At 54.8% G+C, this 18466-nt stretch overlaps 3 protein-coding genes across 5 annotated transcripts in view; 2 read left to right on the top strand and 1 right to left on the bottom strand.

The window, feature by feature from the left end:
- Positions 1–76: 76 nt before the first annotated feature.
- AIMP2 (aminoacyl tRNA synthetase complex interacting multifunctional protein 2) lies at positions 77–6998 on the top strand. Of its 2 annotated transcripts, none has more exons than XM_058680313.1 (4): positions 77–323; positions 3265–3468; positions 5019–5250; positions 6544–6998. In XM_058680313.1, exons 1-4 carry the CDS (start codon positions 309–311, stop codon positions 6939–6941), a joined length of 849 nt encoding a protein of 282 aa, XP_058536296.1. In that variant the 5' UTR covers positions 77–308; the 3' UTR covers positions 6942–6998. The 2 variants fall into 2 exon arrangements, with proteins under 2 accessions (XP_058536296.1, XP_004599350.1); XM_004599293.2 differs by having other exon boundaries at positions 92–443.
- A 523-nt stretch (positions 6999–7521) lies between these two features.
- The window catches only part of EIF2AK1 (eukaryotic translation initiation factor 2 alpha kinase 1), a 30480-nt gene continuing 19535 nt past the window's right edge, over positions 7522–18466 (bottom strand). For both annotated transcript variants that reach the window (XM_058680297.1, XM_058680298.1), the window contains exons 11-15: positions 17812–17912; positions 11762–11876; positions 11533–11615; positions 10551–10784; positions 7522–7772 (exon numbers count right to left, since the gene is read on the bottom strand). In XM_058680297.1, coding sequence (XP_058536280.1) covers positions 7641–7772; positions 10551–10784; positions 11533–11615; positions 11762–11876; positions 17812–17912 — 665 coding nt within the window. In that variant the 3' untranslated portion in view covers positions 7522–7640. The remainder of the gene's footprint in view (positions 7773–10550; positions 10785–11532; positions 11616–11761; positions 11877–17811; positions 17913–18466) is intronic.
- ANKRD61 (ankyrin repeat domain 61) lies at positions 13498–16663 on the top strand. The gene is made up of 3 exons (XM_058680308.1): positions 13498–13716; positions 15160–15254; positions 15739–16663. The coding sequence occupies exons 1-3, from the start codon at positions 13498–13500 to the stop codon at positions 16661–16663; spliced, it is 1239 nt and encodes a 412-aa protein (XP_058536291.1).

Below are 18466 nucleotides of genomic sequence, written 5' to 3'. Positions count from 1 at the left end.
GAGGCCGACTCGCGCTTCCCGACCGTCCATTGGCTGCTCTCGCCCCTGCGTCCCGCCTCTTCCGGGAGGGCAGCAAACGCTCCCCTCAGCTCCTTCGCGCTGATTGGCTGTGTCCAAAGTCGGTTCCGTGACATCACTGGGAGCCAGGCCAATCAGAGGCCACAAACTGCCTTTCTCTTTCTTTTTTGACTCTGATCGCCGCTGCAGGCGTCAGCTAGGCGGTGGCCGCCGTCCGTCACTCGTGGCCTCGGACGGTGTCGGGGCGCTCGTGCTCCTCATCCGCCGCCTGCATTCCTTTGCCTCCCGCGATGCCCATGTACCAGGTAAAGCCCTATCACGGGGGCGGCGCTCCCCTCCGTGTGGAGCTTCCCACCTGCATGTACCGGCTGCCCAACGTGCACGCCAGGACCGGCGGCCCCGCGCCCGACGTGGGCCACGTGCAGGTAGGAGCGTGCGGACCCCGCCCGGTGCGCAGGCGCCGCGGCCCGGCAACGCCACCCCAAAACCGGGGGTGTTCCCCCATGCCCAGTGCGCAGGAGCAGCGGCGACCTCGGCCTGAGGTCCCCAAGAGTCGCCAAGACCCCGGCCTGGGCATCGGCCTCCCCCGCTGGGAGCCTCTGTCCATCCTTTTTGTCCTTTATTCGCTCCTGACCGCTTGGGCTTTGGTTACCAAATGGCGACACACACACACACCCCACACTTGAGGGCCACTCTGGGCTGGCACACCCTCCCTCGTGACTGACTTTCCTGGAACGGCGCGCCTCGCGACCTTTTCGGCCTGCGTTTCTTCCCTTGTCCCAGCAGAAGTCTGGCTGTCCTCGTGAGGCTCCCTCACTGTACCCCACTCCATGAACCCCTTGGCGACTAGGGTCTCCGTGTGGGCTCCCATGTTGGGCTGTTAATGCCATGGGTGTTCTGACACGCAGGCAGGGCTGGGGGACTGTGTATTTATATGTTAAATATATATTGTATATACCCACCCATCCTTGGGATTGTGTGTGTGCTTATGTCCAGCAGAGGCAGTGGGGCTGCTGGCGCCCTCTTGACTGACCACGTTGCTTTCCCAAGTGGTTCTACCGGTTTTCTCCTCTGCAATGCATTTGGACCCTACAGTGTGGCAGGAAGCTGGTGGGCAGGCCGGCTGGCCGGCTGGCCGGCTGGCTGGAGCAGTCACGTGCCCAGGCATCCCTTTAGACAGGACCCCCCTGACTCTTGCGTGAACTTGGCAGAGCTTCCCGCAGCTGTCCCCTGCTCTGGTGCACGTGGCCGACCGGGTCTTTGGTGGCTAGCGGAGTGCAGCCACGCATCCTGGGATTTCGCAGGAGAACGGGCCTGTCCATCTGCACAGCAGCCTAAGGGCAACGTCCCCTCAGTGCTCTGTCTTCCTTCGCTTGGTCTTCATGGCTCGCTGCCCCATGGCTTGGAAGGGAGGAGGTTACCTTAGCTTGAAACCGAGTGACCTCCCCAGCTGTGTCAGCACGGGGCTGAGAAGCAAGAGCACACGTAGTTCTGTGTCTCCGTGCCCCTCCGGACACCCCCACATCCCGTGCTGGACTGTCAGCTTGAGTCCCCGGGACCCTGCATGCGGGATCCAGCTGCCTGTTAACACTCCTGACCTGGAGCTCCTGGCTCCCAGCTTTAAGGCTGCCAGCTCCATGCCATCCAGCAGGTCAGTCTAGTCTGAACAAAGGAAGCAGTGGCCAGCATGCACAGAAGCCGAGGGGTGAACCTGACCTGGGACACTGGGCACCACTGGAACTGGGTGGGACTCCGCTGGGCTGTGGTCACGCATGTGGATCACAGTCTATAGTGTACATGCCGGTCAGCGCCGAGTTCTGAATCTTGCGGGTGCCCCTTCAGCCCCACGCAAGTCCAGATTGGCAAGGATGGGGACTGCCACTCTGGGAGACAATGGAGTAACAGGCAGTTGTGACATGGCAGTGGCCCCGTCACGCCTCCCGCATGCCGACCGCCTGCTAGTTGGAAGTCCTGAGCCCTTCTTCCTCATTCCACCTACCTGAACCTGACTTCTCTTTCCTTGCAGTTAGACCCTGAACAAGACCAGCAGGCCAGCGTTGAGAAGAGGGTGGCTAAGGAACTGATGAGCGAAGGGGGCAAGGAGTCAGCGATAGGGTGATAGAAACCCGAGTGGTGGCTGACCAGCTCATGGGACAGTGTGGTTAAGGCCATCGAGCAGGGGAGAGGATGTGGTGAGGTGGCCAGGGGCCAAACTGTACAAGCTACTCAGCCACGTTACAGGTTTACTCATTTTATTTGGAAGGCAGAGAGAGAGACTCCCCAGGTGGACACAGTGGCTCAGATGACTGGGCTAGTTTGAAGTCAGGAACTTCCTCCAGGTCTCCCAGGCAGTGCAGGGGCCCAAGCACGGACAGCACCTTCTGCTCCCGCTTCCCAGGCCCCCAGCAGGGAACTGAATCGGAAGTGAAGTAGGGGGATTTTGAACCAAGCCCTCCAAGACCAGATGCAACATCCCAAGCTGGGGCTCAACCTGACTACACCACAACTGTTGCCCCCAGACTTAACTTTCTATCCTAGTAAGTTAGAGCGGGGGAAGATGGTGGTAAAATTTTGGGGGTTTGCTTTTCTTTCAAACTGCTCTGGCTGACATCTTAAGGAGTAAGTCAGAGAAATAGACTCGAATGGGTGGTGAGGTGAGCCGGTTGGAAATAGGCCAGGGGAAAATCAGCTCGGGCTTAGGCAGTAGTTGGCGGACAGAGCCGTCAGCGTGTGGAGGTAAGCGAGCCTGGGAAGGAAGAGATTTGCAGACAGTGAGCCCGCCTGCACGCAGCAGGAGCAGCTGCACCTGTTCCCCGCTCCATCACAAACGTGCGGTGGCTGCTGCACTCTGTGTAGTCCCCTGACCGTAAACTGGATCAGCCGCTGTTGAGAGCATGTGGATCTACAAGCAGGCTGTGCTGCGTGACTCTTCCCTGGATGTTTCTTGTTTTGCTCTGTGGAGCCGCAGACACGGCTGCAGGCGGCAGGGGTGGGCACTCCCAGCCTGGGAGCACAGTAGGCCGTTCCTGCCCACGAGGGCATGTGCATCAGCCCTGGAAGTGAGCACCAGAGCTGCCTGGAAAATGCCCTGTGAACTCGCTTCGTTTGTAGCTCCTCAGTGCCCCCTTTCCCGTCGGCTTGCTTGGCACCTAATACTCCTTGGGGAGTGCAGTCCCCCGGCTCCCTGCCCTGCTTGGTGCCCTGTGGCTTGGGGACCCAGATGAACCTCAGCGTCTCGTTGTGTAGGAGTCCGACCCTTCTCTGCACGCTCTGGAGTCCCGCCAGGACGACATCCTGAAGCGTCTGTATGAGCTGAAGGCCGCAGTGGACGGCCTCTCCAAGATGATCCAGACCCCGGACGCAGACATGGATGTCACCCACATCATCCAGGCCGACGAGCCTGCCGCTCTAACGGCCACCACGCTGGACCTCAACTCAGTGCTTGGAAAGGTCAGCTCCCGTTGGAAGCCGAGGAGTGTGTGTGTGAACATGCATGCATACATGCCAGGAAAGGCCAGCTCCCTTTGGAAGCCAAAGAATACATGTGTATGTGTGTGAACATGGGTGTATGCGTGCCAGGCAGTGTGAGAACATGTGTGCATGCGTGCCAGGCAGTGTGTGAGAACATGTGTGCCAGACAGCGTGTGTGTGAGAACATGTGTGTGTGCATGCCAGGCAGTGTGTGTGAGAGAGAGAACATGTGTACGTGTGTGCCAGGCAGCGTGTGTATGAACACGTGTATGTGTGCATGCCAGGCAGTGTGCGTGTGAACACGTGTGCGTGCGTGCCAGGCAGTGTGTGTGTGAACACGTGTGCGTGCGTGCCAGGCAGTCAGTAGTGCCAGAGTTGGTGCCTGTGCTGCAGCGATGGTTTCTAGAACATGTGGGGCTCCCAGAGCACTGGCGTCTCGTGTAGCTCCTCCAGCCCAGAGCCCTGGAACAGTAGCTCTCACCCTCACCTTCTCACTAGCCACCCCGACTCTTTCCCAGGAACCTGACCCTAGAGCCTCGGCTGACCAGACACAAGAAGCCCAGCTGTCCTCTGGCTCCCGTGGGAGCCAGTCTCGTATTTCTCACCGAGTTCAGTTTGTTGCATCAGCCAGGCTCCATGCCAGCGATTCACTGGTCCAGCTTACTAGTGCAGCAGTCTGATGCGCATGGAAAATCTCACGTTGCTAAGTACTAGCTACTTTAAGATAGAGTAGGGTTAACCCCTGGGTTCCCCACCGGCCCCTCCTCTGCAGTAGGCAGTCAGCTGGCACTACTCAGGACTAAACAGTAGAAGCGGTGTGGGCCACTCAGCCAGGGCTGCTGTTGTGGCAATCCCAGCACCCGTGGGTCGGTGGCACAGCCCTTCACTTGCTCACTGTGAGTGTGACACGGCGCTGAGGGTGCTGGGAAGCCTCCTCAGGTTACACAGGGGCTCAGGGTGCCTCAGTAAACAGCATCAAATAACGCAGTGTATCCCGGGCGTGGCTAAGCACTCAGCATAGCTGGCATGGGGAGGGAGGAACTGGCCAGGAGTGGCCGGCTGTGGACAGAGAACCGGGCGCCTAGGCCCTGGCTGTGTGGTGAGACACATTCACCGAGTGAAATTGTGGAAGTTGGCTGCCTTTGTCTAAAAGGCCTGCAGGTTTGGGCCCTCAGGCCAGTGCCTCATGTTCCAGACTCTGCCAGCTCATTGCCAAGGACCTGTGGAGCCACGTTCCTCCTCCCAGGGGCTCCTCATGGAAGCATCTGGAACAGCGTCAGGGAGCGTCTTGTCAAGTGGTCACTCGTTACAGCCACTAGCTGCCACAATAGTTCATTGCAGTGTTGCCAATTCATATCCCTGTTCTGATGGAGCTGAACTCCTGCCTCCCGGGAACCCGGGTGGTCTTGGCTGAGAAGTTGGGGGGTCATTAGTGCCTTCCTCTTGGGGGCTGAGCATTCTTTGAATTACCCTGGGCCGAGTTCTTAGGCTAGCATCTGGTCCGTTACCTGCTACAATGGTCTTTCTAGGACTACGGGGCGCTGAAAGACATCGTGATCAACGCAAACCCCGCCTCGCCGCCACTCTCACTGCTGGTGCTGCACAGGCTGCTCTGCGACCACTACAAGGTGCTGTCCACTGTGCACACACACTCATCCGTCAAGAACGTGCCGGAAAATCTCCTCAGGTGCTTTGGAGAGCAGGCCAAGAAGCAGGCGCGCCACGAACATCAGCTGGGCTTTACCCTAATTTGGAAGAATGGTCAGTGGAGACAGCTGGGGTAGATGCGCGTGGGCTCTTCCAAGTTCACGGGACACGCACGCACAAGGTGCAGTGTCACAAGGCCACCTTCCAGATCAGTGTCTGGTTTGGGTCCTGGCTGCTCAGCCTGTAACCCAGCTCCCTGCAGATGTGCCCAGGAAGCAGAGGGCGATGGCTCAGGCACTTGAGTTCCTGCCACACAGAGACCTGGACGGAATTCCTGGCTTCAGCCTGGCCCTGTCCCAGCTGTTGCAGCCATCTGGGGAAATGGACCGGCAGACAAAAGATGTCAGTCTTTCAAATAAAATCTGAAAAATTCAAAGCTGCTTTTGCAACAAAGTTAATATCTTTTCTTTTCTCACTTGATTTGAAAGACAGAGCTCCTCCATCTGCTGCTGGTTCATGTCCCCAAAGGCTTATGGCTGCACCAAGTGGACGCCAGGAGTTCTGACACCCATCTGGGTCTCTTCCGTGGGTGGCAGGAACCCAAAGACTTAAGACATCACCAGCTGTATCCCAGGGTGCTCCTGAGCAGGAAGCTGGATCGGCGGCAGGGTAACCAGGACCCCAGCATAGGACCCGGTCTCACATAGCAACTTACCAAACACCAACTTCTTATGTAACTTTATTTTTTTCATGAGCTTTCTTCAGAAAGCTTGTGTATGTGTGACAGGACATGAACGGTGGTTTCCCTAAGAGGGGACAGGCCACCACAGCAGGCAGGCCACACAGCTTGCTGTCCAGTCCACATAGGCAACATGTCCTCGAGGCTCTGGGTAGGACCAGGGTCCTGGGCTTGGGCGGGGAGAGTGCTGAGCTTGCACAGAGACATCCTGTCCAAGGAGGCAGAGCGGGAGGGCACAGCGGCCATTACAGGTGTGTGGCCTCCCATCCCAACCCTGACCTGACAGGGACACTGACACTGCGTATCCACAGGGCCCTCGAAGAACAGCAGGGTTCCAGCCATCCTCCGTCCTCTGTCCCTTGCCCAGTGATCCCTTCCTGCCCTCAGCCCCATGGGAGGGAAGCAGTTGAGGAAGGCCTCCTGGCTTCCAGTCTTCAGCAGCAGGGGTTGGCTGGGCCACAAATGCCATCTGAGGTCCTTTCTAGCTTGCAGACACCATCAGGTACTGCAAGAGCCAACTTAGGTTACCTGCCTGGTGTGTGCAATATTTGCACCCTCCTCCACCATTCTGTCGCCAGTTCGTGCGTGGCGTCCCCCACCCACGCCTGCCAGGTCCCGCCCCAGCACTGCTCCATGTGACACCGCATGCCTGTTCTCTCTCCCTCCAGTGCCGAAGACTCAGATGAAGTTCAGCGTCCAGAGCATGTGCCCCATCGAAGGAGAAGGCAACATCGCCCGCTTCCTCTCGTCCCTATTGGGCCAGAAGCACAGTGCTGTCACCTCAACCCTCATAGACAGCTGGGTGGACATCGCCACTTTCCAGCTCAGCGAGGGCAGCCCCAAGGAGAGGGCAGCCGTCTTCCGGGCCATGAACTCCGCGCTGACGAGGAGCCCGTGGCTCGTGGGCAGTGAGCTCAGCGTGGCCGACGTGGTGCTGTGGGCGGCGCTGCGGCAGAGTGGCAGCTGCTGCGCGGCGCCAGCCAGCGTGCAGAGATGGCTGAGCTCGTGTGACAACCTGGCCCCTTTCAGCGCTGCCCTCCAACTCCTTCAGGGAACGAGGGCTTAGATGCTAACCCCGTGCTCCTTCACGCCCATTAATAAAGGGACTTGAATTAGAACACTCCATCAGGTGTCAAGTATCAATGAAAGCATCCAGTCACTTGTGGGGTTTATTCATGTCAAATTCATCAAAATACCATGCAGTACAGCCCATGGGGCAGACAACTTCCTGGGACAACACGAGGCCACAGGCCGTGCAGAGCCTGTCGGGAGCAGGCTTTGCAATGAGGCTAGGTGGACGGTGGCAAGGATGGGGCAGGGGTTGTTCAGACACAGCAGGGCCCGCGGAGGTTTCTGCACCAAGGAGTGGCCTGTGGAGGTTTCTGACAGTGAACTCGGCAGCTATGTAGCAGGACCAGGAGGAGCAGCAGCTGTCTCACCGTAGAGCCAGCCTGAAAGCCTGGCCTTGGGCAGTGAGGGGCAGAGGGCACACTTGCTGAGGGAGAGAAGTGGCCAGCAGGCAGGGTTTGAAGGAGAAAGAACTTAAGACCATCTAAGTTTCAGTGGTAGAGAATCACCAGGATAGGAAAGTGAAAAGCAAAAATGGGTTTCCTTTGGGGCAGTCTGAGAGGAAAGCCCGAGGCAGGCTGAGAAGTGGCCATGGGGACCTTGCCCCGTGTGCCCTCGGGGAGGCTGACACTGCATTCCAGTTGACTGCGGGTAAAGTGTAAGTCCACCCGCCATTTCCCTTGTAGCCTGGTCACGGCTAGGCAGGGACGTCGCGGTCTGTCCTGTCACTCTTGGCCGCTCGGTCCCGAGAGAGCAGGCTCAGCTGCTTCTTCAGTTCCTCAATCTCTCTCTCTTGCTCTATTATCTTCATCTGCAGAGTGAGGTTAACCTGTAAAGGAAAGATGCAAAGCTTTATCGGAATGTCCAGGCCTCGCTGGAAATTCGGGTAAGTACCACATCACTCCAGAGTGTGAGTCCAGCACTGGCCACCACAGTGTGCTAACTGCAGCTGGGTTACACTCTTCAGTCCCCTAACTAAATAATACATCAGGGACCACTGTCATCTGGCCACCGTGCACGTGCAAGGAAACCTATTTTGCTTTTCACTTTCCTATTCTGGTGATTCTCTACCACTGAAACGTAGATGAGCCCTGAGAGAACAAAGGGTCAGACGCTGACCACCTGGCCAGACATGGGCAGTAATGCCTGCCGGGTGCCCAGGCTTGTGTCGTCAGTGTTTCTGGCATCCTCCGCCGACCTCAGCCAGGTGGTTTTCTCATTTCCACACACGTTCTCCACCGACAAGTTTGTGAGAAGCAGACAGAGCCCAGTCTCATCCACAAGTTCGTTCCCCAGAAGCCCCCAACAGCTGGCAGTGAGATCAAACCCAGCAGCCTAAAACTCAACCAAGACCTCCCAACTCAGTGAGCCTGCCACCTTCCAGGGCCTACATTAGCAGGGAGCTGGAGCCAGTCCTCAAAATCAATCTATGAACCAACACTTTTTTTTTTTTTCCCTAATCTTACCAGTTAGAGACAGATCTTCCATCTGCTGGTTCGCTCCCCAAACGGCTGCAAAAGCCAGAGCTGGGCCGGGCCAGTCAAAGCTGGCAGCCAGGAACCTTTTTTTTTTTTTTTTAAGATTTATTTTTATTGGAAAGTCAGATACACAGAAAGGAAAAGAGACAGAGGAAGCTCTTCAGTCCACTGATCCACTCCCCAAGTAGCCGCAATGGCTGGAGCTGCACCGATCAGGAGCCAGGAGCTTCTTCTGGGTCTCCCACGCACGTGCAGGGTCCCAAGGCTTTGGGCCATCCTTGACTGCTTTCCCAGGTCGCAAGCAGGGAGCTGGATGGGAAGTGAGGCAGCCAGGACACAAACTGGTGCCCATATGGGATCCCGGGGCGCATGCAAGGCAAGCACTTTAGCTCCTAAGCTACCGCACCAGGCCAAAGCCAGGAGCTTCTTCTGGGTCTCCCGTATCAGTGCAGGGGCTCATGGCTTTGGTCCATCCACCTCCACTGCTTTCCCAGCACATTAGCAGGGAGCAGGATGGGAAGTTGTGCAGCATTCTAACACAGGCTAAACTAACATCTCAGACTGGTGCAGGGGCTTGAGTCTCAGCTATTGCACTTCCAATTCAGCTCCCTAATGCACCCAGGAAAACACGGGAGCATGGCCCAAGCACTTGGGACCCTGGTACTGTACTGCAGGAGACCCAGATGGAGGTCCATGGTGCAGGCTTCAACACAGCCTGCACCCAGCTGCTGCAGCCATTTGGGGAGAGAACCAACGGATGGAAGGCCTCTTTTTCGCCATGTCTGTCCCTACCTATCTGTCACTCTGTTAACCCCTAAGCTAAATGCCTGCCCCTTCTGACAAATTCTACAGGTTAGAGAATAAGCTTAACCTTCCCAGTTTCCTGAGATACCTTGGCATGTTTGAGTTTACAGGGGCTATCTCTCACTTCCATAAACAATTATCTGCCTGGCTTTAAGGACCACATCTTGCTCTCTTCAGACTGTTTGAGAAAGAAGCGCTCTACACCAGTGTTGGCAGCCCATATGGGTACCAGTTTATGTCTTGGCTGGTCCACTTGCCAATCCAGCTCCCTGCTTATGACCTGGGAAAGCAGCAGAAGATGGCCCAAGTCCTTGGGACCCTGCAATTTTGGGCGAGATCTGGAAGAAGCTCGTGGCTCTTGGCTTCAGATCAGCTCTGCTTTGGCCATGGCAGTAACTTTAGAAGTGAACCAGCCAAATGCAAGATCTCTCCTGTCTTTGTAAATCTGTCTTTCCAATAAAAATAAATCTTAAAATTGAAAAACAAAAAAAGACACACAGCACCATTTTACCATTTAGGCTAATAAAACTCACTGTTGGTGGAAAATAAATCAACTCTCCTAAGTCTTTTCAGCAGTTACTAAGCATGGATCCCAAACTAGAATCAGGACTTTGTCTAATAGGATGAGGGGCTGGGAGAAGGCTGAGGAACCCATCAAGTTCCCAGGCACCCTTGGGTGGCTGCATTGGCATTGGCACATGGGGGACCACGGCAGCAAGCAACATTGCTCTAGCGCTGTGAGTCCCCAGAGAAGCCTGCGGGTGGGGCAAAGCCCCAGGGGATGCCTGCGGGGCACCTCTGGAGTAGCACGGCACAAGCGCACCTGTGACCTGTGACCAAGGCTGTGGCTGTCATCAAGAACATTAAAGCTAAGCAGCTCCTGGAAGACCAGAGTGGGCGGGCCATCTGGCTGCTTCCTGGTACATACAGAGACTATGGGCTCTACCTGGCACTGTAACACTGGGACAGGAAGGAAGGCCAGGGCTACCCTGGAGCAACACGAGATGACACAATGAAAACCTGGAACACACAGTGTTGGCTAAGTCCCGTGCTCCCAACCCACGAGAACTGCTGTAAGTTAGCAACCCTTTGCGACACGTCCCTTCCCACTGGCTTCATACGATGAGGCAGAAACACGATCTTTACAGTGGAAGGCTGGCAGCCAAGGGGTTGCCCCGCCTAGCTGCACTGTGCTCCAAACACACTGCTGGTGGGCAACGCAGAGCTGCCTCCACACCCTCACTCCAAAACTCCACTGCCCTTCATCCACAGGGTCCACAGTTTAAAGCTTCCAGCTCTCCCCAGCATTCACAGCACGTACGTACATTCCCGGAGTTCTGGAACAGTTCGCTCTGCAGCAGCTGCAGGGCTGACGGCCTCTGGGACGCATCCCTCCTGGTCAGGTGTTGGATGTACTTGGCTTGTACCGGACACTTTTTGCTGAGAGAATCGGGGAGCTGACCAGCTCTCACAGCGGCCAAGACCTCTACTCGCTCCATCTCGGTCCCAAACGGCTGGAAGAGCTCCAGCAGGATCACACCCAGGCTGTACATGTCCGACTGCGAGAGAGGAGACACGGGTCAGCAGTGACGCCACCATCCAGCGTGCCACCCTCACACGTGGCACAGGGCTGCCCGGCCCCAGGAACATGGCCAGACTACGTGTCCTACGGGACAAAGAGGGCCTGCTTTGATCTCACCCCTGCCTCCACGACTAAGGGTTCTTGGTAACACTGAACAACCCACATAAAACCTGTGCCACCTGAAGGAAGGTTCTTATTAGACAGGAATCAGGGGCCACCATCATTAATCACTAAAAAAATCAATAACTCATCAAGCAGAAGAAAACTGACTGGGCTGTTACTGTGAGAAAAGGGTCTGTTTTAACATTCCCTGGAGGAACGGGAATTTCTATTTCAAGAGCAGTGAGTGGCAGGCACCCTGGGGCATCCAGCACCCCCGCATCCAGAGGGAGGACAGACACCTGCTGACAGACTCTAGGAGCCTACCTCCTGAGGGAAACAGTGACGTGGGAAAAGAGAAGCCCTGTCCAAACAGCATTTGTGTCATCCATGGATTTGGAAAGATGCCGCTAAGGCGGTCCCCCGGGGCAGCGCAGTAAGGTCCGGCTGCAAAGCAAGGCTTCTGGCTAGAGCGCTCGCCCGCCAGACAGAGGTCCTCGGTGCTTCGTTACATCCAAAATCACCTCCCCCCTCCCCCCAGGACCGGGGCCACTGCTGGCACTGTACCAGCTAGAACTCCTGCCTGTGGCGGCGGGTGGACAAAAGGATAAAAAACAACAGACTACCTTGGCATCATACTCGGAACCTTCCAGCTGCTCGGGCGAGGCGTACAGACACGTGCCCACTCTGGAGGTGTGTGTCGGCACACCTAGGTTTAGAAAGCCACACGTTAGACACGGCAGGGCCGACTGTGTGCACGCGCACAGAGGACACTCCCCAGGAGCTGGGGACAGCGACAGCGACTGCTGCTTGTAAACATTAAGGGTTCTCTAAGACGCAATCAGTCGCACTTACTCTCCTCGTTGCTGTCGGTCCAGGCTGTGTTCTTCTGGATGATGCCTGCACAGGCAAGACCAAAGTCTCCTATTTTCACTTGCTGAGCGGGGCCATGAAGGAAAATATTTCTAGGCTATGAACAAACAGAACAAATCAAGCACTTCATCTCCTTAAATAGTAGAAACGTGTGCCTATCAAGAGTTTCCAATGCAGAAGCAAGCAGGTGCCTCTAGACCCTTGAAACTATCGAGCAGGGTAAGGCATTGAGTCTGGTGGTTAGCACGCTGCCAGCCGCCTGCTTCGCCTACCACAGTGCCTGGGTTTGAGTCTCAGCTCCAGCTCATTCCACCTTCCCATGAGCAGCGGCCATGGGAGGAGGCAGCAGGTACCATGGGAAGTAAGATTACTTTCACAGCTCTCAGACTGGACCAAGTCCAGACCACTGTGGGTATCTGGGAAGCGAACCAGCAGATGGAAGCTCATTCTCTATGCCTCAAATTTTAAATTTTGAGTAAGTTCTAAATTTAAATGCATATTTGAGTCCTAAAAAGCCACTCCCCAAGGCCCAGCACAATGGTTCAGTGACTGAATCCTCAGCTTGCACATGCCACAACCCCACATGGGCACCGGTTCAGGTCCCAGCTTCTCTACTTCCCATCCAGCTCTCGCCTTATGGACCAGAAAGGCAGTGGAAGAAGACCCAAGGCCCTGGGTCTCCGCACCAACAGGGAAGGCCAGAACAAATTCCCAGATCCCAGCTTCAGATCAGCTCAGCTCTGGCCAGTGTAGCCATTTGGCGGTTGGGGGATTTGAACCAGTGGATAGAAGATCTCTATGTCTCTCCTCTATCTGCTGCCTTTCAAATAAATACGAATTTTTTTTTAAAGATTTATTTTATTTTTATTATTACAAAGTCAGATATACTGAGAGAAGGAGGGATAGAGAGGAAGTGGAGCCACCGGGATTAGAACCAGCGGCCATATGGGATCAAGGTGAGGACCTTAGCCACTAGGCCACGCTGCCAAGCCCAATACAAATCTTAAAAATGAAATAAAATACAGTGATGTGGTTGCTTCAAGGCCGAGAGCCATAAGGGGAGAGCACACTGTATCCCCAAGGGCTTCCCCGCCCTGCCAGCACACCATCACCCACAACTCTAACAAATCAGGCTGTGAGCTTTGTCCTGAAAACTCTGGTATCATTAACGTCTGGTACCCCAGACAGCCTTCCTCTTCAAGCCAGCACTGCAAATCCTACGAGGGCACGCACCTGACTCAGACTCAAGCCATGGCCAGCTGAGCACTTCTTAGGTAAGTGACAAGCTGCGCCTACACGGGGCAGGGAAGACCCCACGGAAAGCCCAGATACAGGAAACATTCTTACTTTAAATGTAGTCATCTTCTATTTTTATTGTAATCACAGTATAAATTCCCAATTTTGTGAGTTGTTTGACATACAGGTGAAATGGAATGGAAAAGAAAATAAATCATTTTAAGTGTAAGATGCCAATCTGAATGTTTTTTATGGCTTTGTGAAAAACACGAAAAACTATGCTGACATCTGACACCATATGATCAGTGAGAAAAGTTGGAAAAAGACTGGCTCTAAAACATAAATGAACCATGTATGCGGATACAAGTCTCAGACGTTCTAGAAGGGTTCTAGAACGGAACTGGAGAAGCCATCACAAGGACAGCAGGTGGCCATTCTGCAGCAGCACGGTCACCTGAACGCACTCTGTCTGCTGCTCACTCATGGGCAACCTGATCGGGAGGGGAAGCCGAGCGCGGGGGGCCGCCCGGAGCCCAGCCCAGAAGACCCGGCCCACCATCCCCACGCTGCACCACAAACTCTACAAGGCCATCCTCAAGGAAGACCGCGCTGCCATCAGGGTGCTCCTGCGAAGCCACCCAGTGAACCAGCCCATCACCGTGCTGGCCACCTCCTCCATCTACAAACTCATGCTGGCTCAGGTACCAGACGCAGGGAAGTGCACCAAGCACCGCCTCCGGGTGCTCGCCGGACCCACACTGCCCGTCCAAGGCCACAGGCCAGGCGCCAGCCAGGCCCTCCACACACCCGGAGCAGTACTCTCAAACCTGCAGCCCCCTGCCCCCCACCCACACACTGCTAGCTGAGACGTGTCACTCTCTCACACATACCCTTGGAGATTACGTCTGTGGTGGAATTATTTTTTTCTGTTTAACATGTGCATTTCTGTTTTCTAAGTTTGTATGCAATGAGTGTTTCCTTAACGATGAAAAAAGTTTTCCAACAGGAAGTCACCCTCCTTTCGCTCTCCTCTCTTACCCTGCGCTGTAGACAACTACTGGTTACATATGTATTTTCTCAACTGGCATAAATAGCTCATCATGGTGCTGCGTCTTCTTTCTTTTTTTTAAGATTTATTCATACTTACTGCAAAGGCAGATTTACAGACATGGAGAAACAGAAAGATCTTCCGTCCATTGGTTCACTCCCCAGATGGTCCCAAGGCCAGAGTGGGGTCAACCCAAATCTAGGAGTCAGGAGCGTCTTCCAGGTCTCCCACGCAGGTGCAGGGTCCCAAGGCTTTGAGCCGTCCTTGACTGCATTCCCAGGACACAGGCAGGGAGCTGGATGGGACTGGAGGAGCCAGGAGCTTCCTCCAGGTCTCCCACGCAGGTGCAGGGTCCCAAGGCTTTGAGCCATCCTTGACTGCATTCCCAGGCCACAGGCAGGGAGCAGGACGGGACTGGAGGAGCCAGGACACGAACCAGTTCCCATAGGGAACGCCCACACTTACAGACGCCATCGTGCCAGTCCCATGCTGCATTATCTTTAAAAGCCTGAACATGCAAACTTCGTTGCTGATAGTATGCACACGACTTCGGCAAAGCCAGAAAACAGCACCTACTTGTCACTGTCCTTGTGAGTTCATCTAGACTAAAGGCTACCATAGCAATTATCATCAGTGCCAAAGTTCTGAGCTTTGCCACCCCCACCTTGTGTTTCTTCAAAATGCAGATCTAGGCCAGGTCTCATGGCTCAGCAGCTGAATCCTTGCCTTGCACCCACCGGGATCCCAAATGGGCATCTGTTGTGTCCTGGCTGCTCCACTTCCCATCCAGCTCCCTGTTTGTGGCCTGGGAAAGCAGCCGAGGACGGCCCAAAGCCTTGGGACCCTGCACCCGCACGGGAGACCCAGAAGAAGCTCCGGCTCCTGGTTTCAGATTGGCTAAACTTTGGCTGTTGTGGCAACTTGAGGAATAAACCAGCAGATGGAAGCTCTGTCTCTCTGTCTTTCGAAGAAAAGTAAATTAATCTAACAAACAAATGAAGTTCCCAGTGCACTTCCCACTATCAAGGTCAAGCTAAACCAAAGATGACTTTTGCCCCCCAAGGGCTCTCTAATGTACCTGCTTTCTCCCGAGCAGACCGAGCTCGCGGTCCCCATTCACCTGGCTGCTGGTTACCACAAGGCTCAGAGCTTGCTGTGCCTGCTGGAACACGGTGCTGACCCGGATATCAGGTAAGCTGATGTTGCAGTACAGACTTCCGGTGCAGATGCTACCCTCCCCTCCCCAGTGCAAGGACCTGCTCCCTCCTTATGGACTACAAACTGAGCTATTTTCAACACTCCGACTTCCTTGCCAGCTAGATGAGATAGACAGTTCTGAGAAATGGGAAGCAATGCCAGAACATACAGCAGTTGGCCCCATCAGTGTACACCAGGTTCTCACTGCTGACAGGCACGTGGCAAGAAGGCACTGGGCCTGGCCATGGCCCTCAGGGGCTGCAGTGCTGGCCAGAGCAACCAAGCCCAAACAGGCTGCTCCCCGGCTGCCCCCAGACTTGGGGTGTTAGAATCGCCACACACCCTCCTCCCCACAAGCCTGTGATGTGTAAGACATAAAGCAGCCATACAGATGTTGAAACATTTCTTTAACTAAGCAGTGTTACTTTCAGTCCTTCTCATTGAACCAAGTGTGACGTGTCCTCAATGCCCACTCCAGGGACGACAAAGGCCGGACCACACTGCACTTGATTCTGCTGCAGTGGCCAATCACTTCCAGCACGTGGACCACGTCAGATGCCACAATGCAAAAAACCCACATAGACATTCAGAGAAATGCTGTGCTGTGCCTACGCATCCTGTGCGAACACGGGGCTCAGGTTAACGCCCAGGTGGACAAAGGCAACAAGGGCCCGGAGACACAAGGGCCCAGTCTCTCCATTCTGCCCCACAGCGACAGCCCTGCCAAGGATGCTGGGGAGGCCTACATGACGCCCCTTCACATTGCTGCCAAAGCTCTGAACGCGGCCATGGTAGAGATGCTCATTGCCTGTGGCGCCAACGTCAACTGTGCCGTCTCCTCCACGGGGTACACAGCCCTGAAGCTGGCCGTGTGCACGGCGTCCAGCAAGGCGGGCCAGGTGCTGGACGCGGGGGTAAACTGCATCCGCCTGCTGCTGACCCACGGAGCCCAGGTCAACGCGCAGGACCACCAGGGGCAGACGTCGCTCCACGAGGCGTGCTACGGAGGCCGACAGGCCGTCATTGAGCTCCTCCTTGATTTTGAAGCTGACGTCAACATCCTGACCAACAAGGGCGAGTCCCCAGTCTACATGTTCCTGCAACGCCCCTCCAACATGGGGGGGGCCGCCGTTCTGTCCAAACTGCTGGGGCGCACCTACCCTCTGAGGCTGACCAACCACCAAGGCGTCCTCCCCGCAGTCATCAGGCTGCCCCAGTTCCACCGCCTCAGACAGACTCTGACCAGGCTATCGAAAAAGCCTTGGCCCCTCCAGGACATCTGTAAAAGGAACATCAGGAACACGTACGGCGAGAAGCGCAAGCAGCAGCTCAGGCAGCTGCTGCCTGACAAGCTCTGGAACTCTGTCTATGGCTGCCAGGACGTGGCGCGCCTCCTCAGGTAAGCGAGCAAGGCCCGGCACCAGGAACCTGCCGCCCAGCTACACTCGGTGGCCACGAACTCGGAAATACGGAGCTCATCGTTTTCATACCCCAAAGGTACAAACCCATGCTTCTTAATTAATAAAGTGATTTATATGCTAACTTTTTAAAAACTACTCTATGTATTGGTTTGTTTTCTTTGAAAGAGGAGAGAGAAAAAGCTTCTATACACTGGTTCACTGCTCAAACCCTGCAACAGCTAGGGCTGGACCAGGATGAATCCAGGAGCCTTAGAACTCAGCCGAGTTCTCCATGTGGGTAGTAGGCACCCACGTCCCTTAGCTGCCACCTGCCGCCTGCCAGCACTTAACAACTAACCACCAAAACTAACTTTTAAAAGATTTATTTACTTGAAAAACAGAGTTACAAAGACAGCAGAAGAATCTGAGATCTCCCATAACCAGGGCTGGGACAGGCCAAAGCCAGGGGCCAGGAATTCCATCTAAGCGTCCTTCCCAGGCACATCAGCAGGGGTCTGGACCAAGGAGCACAGCAGCCCGGACTCAGCCCGGGGCTCATACGGGATGCTGGCATCACAGGCAGTGGTGTAACCCACAGCAACATAATGCTAGTCCTTCTAAATTCCCTTTAAATGTCCTTTCTGTGATTTAATTTTAACTGAAAGGTAAGCAAATTAATTTAGCACTCCTGCCTGGGCCAGGTAATGGCGCGGGGCAGGTTAAGCCACGCTCGGGATGTCTGCAAGCAGCATGCGTGGGACTCAGCGCACTTCTGGTCTAGATCCAGCTTCCTGCACGTGTGCCTGGGAGACAGCAGAGACGGCCAAAGCACTCGGGTCCTAAGACTGCGAGTGTCTTGATGAGCATTGAGTGCATCGCCTGTCATGAATTATACCAGGATTCAGAGCATTGTGACGAGCTGGAAAAATAGTACAGAGAATTCTCAGACGCCCAGAACAACTGTTTCTAAATACCACCCAAGGCTTCACGCTCCACCGTGCCGTGTGACAGCCATTTACAGCAAAGTGACGGGAGTGCACCACGCCTCACAGTCTCCTGCAGCTCAGCGAGCCCACGCCACGCCCGCAACGCCACGCCACGCCACGCCAACACAAAGCCATCAGTGTCAGGGCTCGGCCAGCCTCACTTACCTTCAGGTCTCTGTGCAGGATGCCCATGTTATGTATGTAAAACACACCTTCCACCAATTCTTGGAAAATTTTTGTTGCAACACTGAGCATAACATAAGGACCTTGAAGTAAAAAGGAAAAACAAATAAAACAAAACATTTGATTTCTCTCATTTTCTTACATTTTGCCTCCGTGCCTAAAGGGCTAAGATGACTGTAAACACGTTAACATGTGCGCCTTCAGCCACTTTGACATGCTGAACAAAGCCGGCACTCTCAGAACGCCCTAAAACCTAGACACAGGCAGAGGAGACGAGCTCTGCTCGGACCAGCCAAGAAAGCATCACCGCCTGGCAGCGGCGAGGTGCGTGTGGACAGTCACGCAGAGCCCGAGTTAACAACCACTGCTAGCCAGCCCATGAGCCGTGGCAGACAAAGACTGAGCTGAAGCATATGGGAAATGAAGCGTTCCAAATAAATATTCCAGAGGATGGATTTTCTGTCTTGCACCAGCATGATTTAACTCTTCTTTCCTTATTTATAATGTATTTAATCTAGTGTGGCTAGGACACCTGCTATATTACCATTACACTTTAGTGTATGTGTGTGTGTGTGAGAATGGTTTTTAAAAAGTAAATGAACATTAAAGGCATTAATATGGTGATGATATAAAAATG

The sequence above is a fragment of the Ochotona princeps genome, chromosome 24, assembly GCF_030435755.1.
Source record: "Ochotona princeps isolate mOchPri1 chromosome 24, mOchPri1.hap1, whole genome shotgun sequence".
Taxonomy (NCBI): domain Eukaryota; kingdom Metazoa; phylum Chordata; class Mammalia; order Lagomorpha; family Ochotonidae; genus Ochotona; species Ochotona princeps.
This window is presented reverse-complemented; position numbering and strand designations above follow the sequence as displayed.

Excerpts from the sequence above, each read along its gene's own strand:
- ANKRD61 (XM_058680308.1), top strand. The coding sequence starts at position 13,498 with ATGGGCAACCTGATCGGGAGGGGAAGCCGAGCGCGGGGGGCCGCCCGG. Across the intron at positions 13,717-15,159 it reads ACAAACTCATGCTGGCTCAG|ACCGAGCTCGCGGTCCCCAT; the intron begins GTACCAGACGCA and ends TCTCCCGAGCAG. Across the intron at positions 15,255-15,738 it reads GGTGCTGACCCGGATATCAG|GGACGACAAAGGCCGGACCA; the intron begins GTAAGCTGATGT and ends TGCCCACTCCAG.
- AIMP2 (XM_004599293.2), top strand. The coding sequence starts at position 309 with ATGCCCATGTACCAGGTAAAGCCCTATCACGGGGGCGGCGCTCCCCTC. Across the intron at positions 3,469-5,018 it reads TCAACTCAGTGCTTGGAAAG|GACTACGGGGCGCTGAAAGA; the intron begins GTCAGCTCCCGT and ends TGGTCTTTCTAG. Across the intron at positions 5,251-6,543 it reads TACCCTAATTTGGAAGAATG|TGCCGAAGACTCAGATGAAG; the intron begins GTCAGTGGAGAC and ends CTCTCCCTCCAG.